Raw genomic sequence first — 12,548 nt, 5'->3', positions numbered from 1 at the left:
TTCTGCAACCATATAACTACTTTCTGAAGGGGTAAACTTGTTTGACTGTAATTCATTGAAGGAAATAATAGCCACAGTTATGTGTTTCAGCTTGTTTCTGTCATTCACAAGAAGTACCCCTCCTTGACTTGCCATATTGACAGTTATTTAACTTTGGTTAAGAACTTTAAAGTCCATTGCTTGTACATATAGCCTGCCCCTCCAAAACAATCAGTTTCTGAGCAGGTACACTTCTGATGTTTGACTATGGTCATTATCTTGTCTTCCCCAGCTCACTGTTGAAAAAAATGCAAAACATGAATTGTTGCTTTGTGCAGCATGTGCTGTTAACGCTGCCAGTGAATTTAACTGATGTCATGCCATTTAATTTATCCTGTTAAACAAAATAGTGAAGAATAAGATTGTCTTGTACTTACTGAATTCTGAGAGATTACGGCTAAGCACAGCTGTCAGATGCTTCTAAGCAGTCAGGGCTGATGTTTACCTCAGAGGCCATGGGTTAAATAGCTGTTACCTGTTACAGTACGAGAGGGAGGGAAGTGCGATGGCATGCTGATGGGAAGCTTGACATCTTTCTTCTGAATTTATTTTATGGTAAGTTTAAATTGTTGTTTAGGGGTAAATATTTTGTTTTTACAATTAATGAACTAATGAAATGTTTTTAAAGCATACTTTTTATTTTCAAATTGCATTGGTTATGATTTAAAAAGTAATAAAAAAAATAGTATGTGCCTCCTTTGTTCTAGCTTTGTCATCTCGTATTAGCAATATTGATGCTGGTGCTTTTAGGTTTTGGAACCAGGTTGGGAGGTGCAATCATATACAAGGAAGGAAATTTCACATTTGTATTCTGTACCTCCATGTGTTAAAGCTCACAGCTCCTGTGTTTTGGTGTTTGGAGACCAGGTCGTTGTGGGGTCAGCTGATGGTTCTAGATTATAATCAGATGGCTGCAAACATCATGAAATATATGGCAGGATGAATTTGTGGTGTAAGTTAACGTGATGCTTAAATATAGAGTATTTCTTGTATATATTTGGCTTTAGCATTGATTTGCTTGTTAAATATTTTTTAATGCAATGTTTGTTTTTTGTTGTATGCTTTCAAATGCAGTTATAGTGCTGTGATTTTTTTTTTTTTATGTTATTCTCATATTTGTGGTTCTAGTCTAGTTCTAGATGGATGGCACTTTCCTGTTAGGTCTAGGAATTTCTTTATAGTGCTGACTTTTGAACAAGACAGCAGAGGTGAAAGACCCATCAGAAGCACTGTAGGTTTATTTACAGTGATAACTGGTGCTCCTAATTGCAGAATTTTGCATTGGAAAAGACATAAATATAGTAAAAAGTATTTCATGACAGTAGCAAACACAGTCTGTTATACCATTGCCGAGCTGTCTTTGTCACACTAAGGCAGTTTCTCCAGGATTCTTCAAAATAAAATATCTGTGCTCTCCAAATTCTTTGATGTTGTTAACTTTTTATTTAGGAAAATACCCCAGAATCTCCGTCCCAAGCAGTAATTCTCCCTGCATACAAAGTCCTACTTCTCAATGACCGCTGGGGCTGAAGGCTTCCTTTTATACTCCATATAATCGAATGAGTAGTACTTAGAGTCAGGTGAGATCCTTCTGCCTAATACATGGAAGCGTCTGTGTATTAAAGGAATATGAACAGTTTAATACACATTTTCTTGCATAAAGAGCAGTTTACAGTCCATGGAAGTATGACTGTCTTTTTATTTCTTCCAGTTATGTGCTGCTTTTCATGCTTAGTTAAGCATCTTTTTTTGGCAAAACCTGTTGAGCTGTAATACAATAGTTTTTTGTTTTATTCTTTTTTTTTTTTCATTTGTAAATGGGAATGTTAGTCCTTTTCCCTGTCTGGAAGGATTTGTCTTCAAAGAAAGCAAAGCCCTGGCATTGAGCTGGTTTCTGTCTTCACCAGTAATTATGATTGAATTCAAGATAAAATTATTGGCTTCAGTAACTCGTTAGTAAATTGGTGTCATTCTAGGAGGATATAGTATGTGTATACATGGGATGAAGTGGTCAACAGACCCCTCCACCCTGCTTTTCCATGTACAACCTGCACCTTTCACTCCTCAGTTTTCACATACTGACTAAAATGTGTGCTACCTCCATAGTGCCTTTTTAGGCAGAGATTACCTGACTGGACATCACAGGCATACCAAATTCCAGTCCAGATATTCTCAGGGTAGCACTATTGAATGATGGGAGCTTAAACCAAAAAAAAAAAAATTCAACTTGAGTCCTTCCTTAAAGACATCATAATTTTTGTAATTAAGGAAGCCTGGTTCCAGTGATAGCACTCTCTCTGTTCCAGGGTACAATGCCTGTCATGCATTTGAATCTACTGGTAACAGCAAGAGATTGTCTGTATTCATTTTTAACCCCATTGTAGCTTGTCAGATTGTCATGCTACAAATCCAGAACTGGTTGAAGTCCCAGCTACACTTAATAAAATTAATTAAAATATTTCAGCCTATTATAAAACCCTATCAGAACCCCTTCAGAGCATGTAGAATACCTTAGCCATTTAGAAAAGTTAACCATCAAATCAAACACCATTTGTTATGGCTGACGTTAGATATCCACACACAAACTGGCAGAGCATATACTAACAGCAACAAATATGCCCAGACATGTCTGGACCAATTTACTTGACTGAATGTCCCTCGCTCACCAGTGGCACTAATCTTCTTGATCTTGTCCTCAGAAACGTTTCTCTCATTTGTACCACCTCACTTATTAGTTTCTCCCTAGTCAAATCTGAGCATCTCATTGTGACCTTCTCCCTGAAAACCTATTTTGTAGCCCCTAATAACTTTTTACAGTTTTCCAGTGACTCACTATTTACTGATCTTATTTATATCTACAACTGGTACAGCTCCCCAGCAAACATTACAACTGAGGCTGCTGCTCTACTCATCTGAATTATACTCTCTCTTGGATAGATGCATTGAGGCACCTGTACCAGTCAAGTACAAATATTATGGCAAGTTTAAAGCCAAACTCATATGGTGGCAATACCACACTGATAAACATTATAAGGAAAAAGAAAAAGCTCTGGGAGTCCTGGCCATCCTTGAAAGATGCCCACTTCATCATCATAAAAGTGATTTAAAACTGGTGAGTCAGTCAGACTTACCCATTAGGAAATGCAAGGCCAACTATGACCTTATAGTTGCAGCTTACTCTACAGCTTTCTTCATATACATTCATATACATTAGGAATCTTAAAAGTAGTAAGGAAATGGTCAGGGTTCTAGCACCTCAGGAAGAAGAGAAAATAGGTGGAGATGAAGAAGAATGGCTGCACCTCAGTACAGCATGTGTGTGAGCGCTATAGAACAGTTATGCAGCTGAGCCAGGTTTGGAAATAAAGTACATAAGAAAAGTTGGTGATAGAATGCATAAGTCATGGAAGCTATCAAAAGAAAGGAGGAGTGCAGGAAAAAGTCAGAGATCGAAAAGATGGACTAGGCTAAGAGAGAATACTGGTTGGCTAATACAGTGGATAAGAGAGCAGTTGCAATAGCAAACAAGTCATCAGAGGCACTGTACCACCTTCTGGAAAATGACTCAGCAGGTGGCACAAAGAAACTATCAGGTTACAAGGCAAATACAGAAAGATAAGTTAAATAGTCATCAGACACCCTTCATAAGGGATGTCAACAACAAACCTGCTCACCAGTCTACAGGACATCAAAGGAAGATAGGAGGAGTACTTCAAGTAGTTTCTGAATGAAGAAAATACCACAGAAGCTGTACTACCCCAGACACAACCTATGATGAAAAAAGAGGAGGAGAACGCTATAAGAAGAAGTAAGAACATCACTAAGGAAAATGAAGTCAGAGGAAGTAGCAGGCTTATCAAAAGATGTCACCATTCTGTTTTCAGATATGATCTAGATGTTGAGTTAGTCGGGGAGGAATAGTTCCAGAGGATACTCATAGCAGTATGGAGAAAAAGCATATCCCAGATGACTGGAGAATAAGTATTGTAGTACCAATGTACAAGAACAAAGGGGGCATTCAAAACTGTGTGGAATGTAGAAGCATTGAACTCCAGTTACTCTGCATGAAAGTTTTGGAGAAGGTGATTCAAGTAGTAGAAAGTAAGATGGGAAATTAACAATTCAGATTCAGATCAGGATGCAGTATAATTGCCCAGATGTTTGAAGTGACACAGGTAGAGGAGAAGAAGATGGAAATTATGTGAAAGTACAGTCAGGCATTCCTAGGCTTGCAGAAAGTTTATGACAAGGTCCTAGGAAAGTAGATTTGGGCAGTTCTGCAATGGTTTGACGGCCCAGAAACATTGGTAGAATTAGTTTAGGCTCTGTACAAGTACGAACATTATTCAGTCTGAGTGGTTCCCAGTGGGAGTGAGTGTGCATTAGGGTTCATCTCTGAGCCCACTGCTATTCATACTGGTGATGGACTACATTAGCTGACAGGCTGGATGGGACAGATCAACAAGCAATATAGGCAGATTCTGAACAAGAACTTCAGCAAATGATAGGGGAATGGAATGCAAAACTCAAGGCACACAGGATGAAACTATGTACAAATAAGACTGTTGTAAAGACAGCAAATGGCAGAAATCAGAAGAATCTGAAAATTGAGATAGAAGGAAAAATAGTGGAACAGGATAACAGCTTCAGGTATCTGGAGGGTCTGGTTGAGAAGAAGGGAAGTCTGAATGAGGAGGTCAGAGCTAGAATCAGAGGGGCTGCAGCCAATTGGCATAGGAAAGTAAGGTGTACAAAACAGTGATGCAACAAGTACTACTGTATGGTACTGAAACCTTTACAGTAAAGTTAGAACCACTGAGGAGGCTAAAGGTGGTGGAGATGAAATGCCTGAGGCGGTTGGTAGGATGCAAACTGTGGGACAGACAAAGAAATGAGGATGTCAGAGCAGAAGCTCAGGTAGCGTCATTTGCAGAGAAAGTCAGAGAACAGATTGTTTGGGAACGTGTGCAGGAAAGCATTAGACAATGTGACAAAGAAGATTTGGGACAGACAGGAAGAAGGCAAGAGGAAGTGAGGGCATCCAGCAAAAAGATTGGATGGATTATGTGTAAAAGAAGATTTGCGATACTCAGGTTTGAATGTTGTAGAAGGCAGGAGAGTGGCAATGAATCGAGAGAGAGAGAGAGAGACAGAGATGGCAACAGTTGACGTGATAACTCAATCCCCTTGTAGAAAATACAGGAAAAAAGGGAAGGAGGGTGTTGATGATGTGATGTGATATACTTAAAATGGTGTTATAGTAATGCATTTCTTACTAGAGTTTACTACCACTCTTCAGCTGTTATGACTGAAGTGCACATCTTTTGCACTTGACACTAAATGTATTACAGCTAATGAAAATTGTCTACCTTCAGAAAAAAAATATTTAAAAAAATTTTTTGCTTGAGTGTTACTCCCATCGCCACCAAATCATTATATATATATATATATATATATAATACACACACACACACACACACACACACAAGCACACAAACTCTGAAATTCTCTGCATTTCAAGAGAAAAGAAATTCCTCAGATACAGCAGTCTCAGTCTAAAGATACAGAATCTGGTACTTGTACCTAAATGATCACAAATGAGTGTCATTAACTGATGTGTCGGGTACAAGCCTGGTACCCTAATTCTGCCTTATATCATCAAGCATTTAACATCAGTCTACCCACCTCATCAAAAGATGTCACCATTGTATTTACATAATCAAATACTGGATCTAATTATCAAGTAAGAAAAGAGCAGCACCAGCTTTATAACAGTACACACACAGGCTCAAGGGTTGGGAGGGTGGCCTAATGTTAAGATGTTTGCCTTACAAACACAAGGTGCAGGGTTTGAGTCTCACAAGGGATAATTGGCTAGGCTTACAATGGCTTGCAAGGGCAGTTAGCCTAGTACTAACCTATAAACCTATAAACCTATAAACCAGTACCCACACAAAGTAAGCAGTGGGGTAAATAGATACAAAAGCGAAAGCACCATTTCAGTCGCACCATTTTTAGTTGTATATTTCTGGGTTTTATGGTAATTTTTCCTGTGTGCATTGCAGTGCCCAATGTTACTGTTTTTATGTGATGTTTGGGTTGGGGTTTCTGCTTAAGTGAAGTCGCTGTATTGAGTTTATCTGCACTGCTGCTGTTTTCTCATTCATTAATTTGATCCAGTAGTTGTAAACATACACTTATAACAAAATATTAGAAACAAAAAAGGAATTTGTTTTCCTTGTTCCATTTCAGGATTGCAGACATTTTGCTGCTTTCACTTAGATATCATCCATGTTGACATTTTCACCAGTGTTAAATATTTTTTTCCCTTATTGTTTAGGGATTTGGACATTTAGTTCCCTCATTTGAGGAGCGAAGCATTCTAGGCATTGTCTACGATTCTGTTGCTTTTCCAGAACATGATAGAAATGGGGCTCCTTCTACTAGGCTGACGGTAAGATTTTGTTTTACTTTTTGCTATGTCTGTCATTATTCTTATGGCTAGCAGTGCACCGCTGTATGCTCATATTTTTGTCTAAGCATTGCCAAAAATATATACTGACACACCTGCTCCATACTTAGTGTGTTCTTTTTTGTGGTGTTTACTAACATATGATTCCTCCATTTTGATATAATGTATTTTAAGATTAGTAGTAATTGCCTTAAATCTGTGCTGATTATTATAGTTAGTGCAGTTATACTTCACACCTAATTTATGTAGTTTTTGTTACATTACACCCTAACACATTGTGTTATCCTGATTGTAGGGTTTCTGCCACAGTAAGTCCAGGCAAAATCTGCTGTCCTGTTTTGAGTTGCTCATTCACAGTATAGTCAGACAAACCGTGTTGTCCTTGTTATATGTCTTCTGCTAAAGTACACCCAGGCACACTCTGAACTGTTCTGTTTCATGTGCAGTGTGCCATAGTACATACAAGACACCTTACACTTAGTATTTGATTTTTTTCTGTAGTGCACATTACCATTGTTCTCATGCTTATGTGGTACCATGTTGTGATTATATTTCTGTTAAACAAGCCCACTCAGGAGAGAGATTCCTTTCATAGGTAACTTAGCAAGACAGGAAGTTAGGTGGCTCCCTTGTCATATAATTCCGTGTCCATAAGTAGACTGCTTTAAAGTTGGATCATTTAACAATGGTGTTTTGCAATAGTACTTACTAACACATGCAGTCTCTTTGATATGAATTTTGATGTCTTTCTGCACTACCCTTCTGAGGAGGACTCTCATAGGTCAGTTACTTGATGCTGGTTTAAGATCTAATTCTATAATGGGGAACTGCTGTAACAGTAGAGTAAACTAACAATACACAGGGAACATGAAGTTAGGTTATTCTGCTCTGTTTTAATGAAAAAAACGTTGTTAACTTAGCACTTTTGTCCAAAATAAAAATTAAGCCAATCACAGCACCTCCTCATAAATAATTAAGTACCTAAAATATTATCCAGAACACAGAAATGTCAAAATTAGTAAAAAAAAAAAAAAAAAAAAATATATATATATATATATATATATGTGTGTGTGTGTGTGTGTGTGTGTGTGTGTGTGTGTTTAAATATGTATATAATCAACTTAATATAGTAAAACCATTTGTTTAGTCTCTGGGAAATTCATACAATCACAATCATATCCATAACAACAATAATAATAAAAGTAGTACTGTAACACTCTGACCTCTGCTGGTACCAAACTAACTAAATACTAGTTCTGTAATCCTAAAAAACATTATTTAAAAAAATACAGCCTAAATAATTTAAATACCATATCTTACAGGCTGTTCGCTTTCATTTTCAAAACACACATAACTGACACACTGTCATTAAGGCCTGGAGGGGCCATGGGATTCAGCATCAACTGCCAAATCAATTATTTAAATTCAAGCAACATATCCAAATCTCTCCCTGAATCAACCGTAACTGTCCAGACAATCACAGAAAAGACAAATTTCCTGAAACCAACACATTGCACCTGATGATCTATTCAAAGCATTTGTTGACTTGTTCTTTTTAATATCATATAGGTGCTCTATCTTTTAATTTTCTGTTGGTTTTGCCAACATAGAATACATCACATGCTGTTTTTTTACCTCTGTTTTACTAATTTTCTGGTCTATGTCCTCCCTTTGTGATCTTATTTTTTGTATTGTGAATTTTTTCATGTCTGGGTACCTTCGCCTGTACTTCTCTACAAATATCTTTGGGGTTGCATTTTTTGTATTGCAATATTTATGCAAATGGGAAAGCCAAATTAATCATCATATCAGATCTCTCTCTCATATCCATGTTTCTTTTTTATACCTTTCAAAAATCTATAGATTGTGTTCTTTATATTTTTGCACTTCCTCAGTTGCTTCTTTTTCCAAACGACCCAAGATTTCTTGGTCTATATAATGTTTTTTATGAATCTGTTGTACTAATGAACACAAATTTGCATTTGAAGCTTTTGACAGTTTTTTTCTTTTCTAAGTATTTTTCTTTCCTCTAATTTCTCTCTTAATCTTTTTGTATATCTTCTGTCCAGAAATTCTGAGCTTCTTGCATAATAGTAACAATACATAATTTCTTTTTTATCGCCAGTAGTCCACTCTGTCATCTTTATGGCTCGTTGTTGGCCTGTTAGTTTTTGTGGACTACTACTTCCTTTTAAAACAGGTGGGCCATTCGTCCCCTGAACCTGGTCTAACCCTATTGCAGGAATGTTTCTGTGTCTGGAGAATTCTACACTGTTATTTTTTCCAGTCCTGGCTGAATCACCTAGAGCCATAAGAGGAAATGAGGGCATCCAGCAAAGAAGTGGAGGGATTGTATGAGAGAAGATCTGTGACAATCAGGCATGAGTGTCAAAGAAGGCAGGAGTGTGGTATTGAATTGAGAGAGACGGCAACGTTAACATGACACCTTGACCCCATGTAGAAAAAGGGTGTTTATGATGTTGATGATTTTTTCCAGTCCTGACACCAGTGCACCTACCAGGATTGGGCATTTTTTTATCTTGGGACTTGTTTCATTTTTTAATCTGTTTCTGTCCATGATATATGCTATATAAAATACAGTCAATGTATCAGTGTTGTCTTGGAGAGATTTTGTAAAAAACAGGGTTGGGTCCACCTTGTGAAGGTACTCACCATGACTTGAAGATGAATTTAGCTTCAGCACTTCTACTGTCCTTTGCTTGCAGATTTTATCATCTGTCCGTTCGGATGCCATGTCCATACTTTGGGGAGTGTGCGAAGAACATGCAGATTCTGTTGGTGATTCTGAATCGTTGTGGATTTTTTTCTTCTGTGTGTCTGCTGTTAGTTGGAATCCGTATTCTGCTTCGTCTCGTAGCATGCCTTTCCCTATTGCTATTCTAGCCTTTTTAGAAAGAAAGGGGGAGATTATGTTGGTCATGCATAGCTGTCTTTTTTGTGAGCAATATTGAGAGCCAGGCTGAGTTACATAAGTTTTGATTGCTTCCAGATGGGATAGGGTTGCAATTAGTTGCTGCTGTTGTCTGAGGCCCAGCTGCTTTTGTTTGTGCCAGTCTCAGGCAATCCAACAAGAGAGTTAAGTGGATTTCATTGTTCATTGCAGTGTCTGTTTGTTTGTATGCTCTTTATGTTAATTTGTAAAACTTGCTTCCTCTTCTTCGCTCATTGTTGTCATTAAGTACAAAAGTATTATTTTTGTGAAGTCACTGCCTTTTAGTTATTTAAATGCTGAATACAGGGTGCCCACCAAAGCAACCAGTGTTGCCCTTGCCTATTTATCTGAGTTTACTACAAATGTATTCCCAGTCTCATGTCATCTCTTTTTATTAGCAAGTACCAGAAGATCAAACTGGACGTTCCTCAGACTGCTAAGCTTGAGTTACCCTCTTCTTCATATCTTATTGTCTGTTTAGTGCACAGGCCAGTACCAATATGGAAGGTCAGCCTGATGGTTTCCTTTCTCTTGCCAGCCTGATAGTACTTGCTAATCATTGTTTTATACTGTTTTGTGCCTTATGCAAACAGATAAAAAACTCTTAACTCAACACAAGTAATTTTGTTTGTGAGAGATGCAGATATATTTAACAAATACGGAGGCCTCATTCTCACAAAGAAACATGGACTGTGAGTAGCAAACACAACCACCACACACTACACAAACCCTCACTAAAATGTCTTGAGTGGAGACTAAAAAATCATTGCCAAAGCCTTCTAGACCCATGAGGACAGTGCTCCCTAAAACAACTAAAAAATCCCAGAGATTCCTAGGAAGATCACTGGCTTAAAAACCTTACTAGAAAATACTGGAAGTACTGTCTCTTATTCAGTATCTTACATACTTCTGATCTATGCCTTGACTTCCATGCTATTAGGGACCCAGTGGTTCTAGATCTCTTGTATTTCCACAAATCAAATAATCTTACAAATACCAGAACCAGGGATCTAAACTTTCATCAGCAGATTAATAAAACGTGATTGACAGGTTTGTTTCTCATTGCCATTACCACGTCTGGAGTAGACTTCCACTGCAGATCGGGCAGAGTAATACATTATTTCCCTTCATATGGGACCTGGATAATTGGATGGGTAATCACATATTCACCTCTAGTTTAACTAGGTTAGCCCTCTGTGAAAAAGGAGGTACAGTCTAAGGGTGGATACTGGTAAGGCAAAAATGGTCGCAAGACTCAGTTGACTTACATTTCTAGTGATTTCTGTTGGTTGACATTGTGAGCAGTAAGATGAAAAAGCTCTCCTTGCATCTTACTATTCCTTACTGGGATGCAGAACTTCATACTCACAGCTAGTAATGGAATATTGGCCAGTGGATTTTCTTCTCTGCTATTAGTTATCAAGAATCAGGCATGCACAAGCACAGGTTTCTCTTCTGCTGCTTCCTTATCCTGGAACAAGTTTCTCCCATGTTTAGTAAATCTGCTGAGAAACACACCCAGCCCTCACTACCAAACCAGATGAGTTTGTTGTGCAGCTGCATGCCATACTATGTTTCAAAGCCGTACTCTGCACATCTGTTGCAGTTTAGTAAACTGTATATTTCCATTAATGTAGCCTGGAAGCTGCAGTGACTCTTGCTTATAAGAATTTGATGCAGCACTTTTTTTGTAATATATACTCACTTGACTTTTTGTTTTCAGCTGGTTTACGAGCCTGTGTCATATCTGAAAAACGTCATGTGACCAGTACACTGACATATTAAAAAAAATGATAAAATATTTTCTCACATTCTCATTTGATGACTTTGCTCAAACATTAGGGAAAACAATCATTGTTTAGTGAGGTAGTCTTTTCCTAACATGTACTTGATCAAGATTAATGAATTACCGTTGGTGGACTTTAAGGATTCCCTGTGGGATGCAGTGTCGGAGATGCTGGGTGGGCAGATTGGTCTGATGAGAGAGAGGATTTTTCTGAACTATGATGCAGAATCGGAATTGCCTTGACATGGTAAGGCCTTGCTGTGTCTAATTCTGGTGGTTGCCAAAAAAGCAATTACTAGAAAATGGAAATCAAAATCTAAACCAACTACAGAGATAAAACAACTAGAACTGAAATCCTTACATAAGGGTAGGAGCAAACTATAGGGAAAAAAATGGGAATTGTGGGAGCAATACATAAAAGGGAGGAATGATGTCTAAAAGGCGGTAGGATTTAAATGAGCTATGTAATGTTTGAGTGAGAAAGATTGGGTAGATTGTAAGTGCTGTATAATGTTTGTAACTGGGAGTGTGACCGTATGGATTGTGATGTAAAATGCTTGCAGCTAGGATTGTGTCGGTGTAGTTTGTTTTCATTTATGTAAATGTATGATTGCCTGTGTAGTAAGTGATGGTTTAATAAAGATGTTTCTTGTTTAACAAAATGCAGGAATTGAATCATTTATGTAACATTGCTTAGGTTATATGATAAATAGCAGTATATGTGAAGTATAATGTTTGTTATGTTAATATAGTTTGATTACTTTTATATGAATGTAAATTTGCCTATGTCACAAGTGATAATTCAATAAAGGTGTTTGAAAAAATAAGATTAATGAATTACCAGTAGCTTGTTCTGACTGTCAGTAATTGAGAAATATGTCACATAAGTATAACAAAGAAATGGTAGACATACGTACACTATATGTGTTTTTATATATATATATATATATATATATATATATATATATATATATATATATATATAATATATATAATATATGTATATATATATATATATATATATGTTCCGTTCAGAAGCTCAAAATACTGAAATCTCGAATTTCAGTATTTCGAGCCCAAGAAGCCGAATTTCAGTATTTCGAGCCCAAGAAGCCGAATCCAGATAATAGAGAAAGTTTAGAAGTGTGAAATTCAAAACCTCAAATACCGGAGGTTTTGAATTTCGCGCTTCTAAAGTTCTGCTATGGTCATGTATTCAGGTAAGTGTGTGTGTGTTAAGGGGTTTGGATAGGGGCTGTGGTGTGTGTCAGTTTTTTTTGTTGCTGTGATGTGTGTGT

General features: G+C 37.4%; 1 protein-coding gene across 1 annotated transcript in view; it reads left to right on the top strand.

The window, feature by feature from the left end:
- The window catches only part of PPOX (protoporphyrinogen oxidase), a 572,299-nt gene that overhangs the window by 322,992 nt on the left and 236,759 nt on the right, over nt 1–12,548 (top strand). Inside the window, exon 9 of the mRNA XM_044059458.1 lies at nt 6,380–6,493. Within this exon, the coding sequence (XP_043915393.1) occupies nt 6,380–6,493 (114 nt within the window). The remainder of the gene's footprint in view (nt 1–6,379; nt 6,494–12,548) is intronic.

The sequence above is a fragment of the Protopterus annectens genome, chromosome 17.part0 (genome assembly GCF_019279795.1).
Source record: "Protopterus annectens isolate FY-2018-M chromosome 17.part0, PAN1.0, whole genome shotgun sequence".
In the NCBI taxonomy this organism is placed as follows: Eukaryota; Metazoa; Chordata; order Ceratodontiformes; family Protopteridae; genus Protopterus; species Protopterus annectens.
The sequence above is the reverse complement of the archived record's forward strand: the minus strand, read 5'-3'. Positions and strand labels throughout refer to the sequence as shown.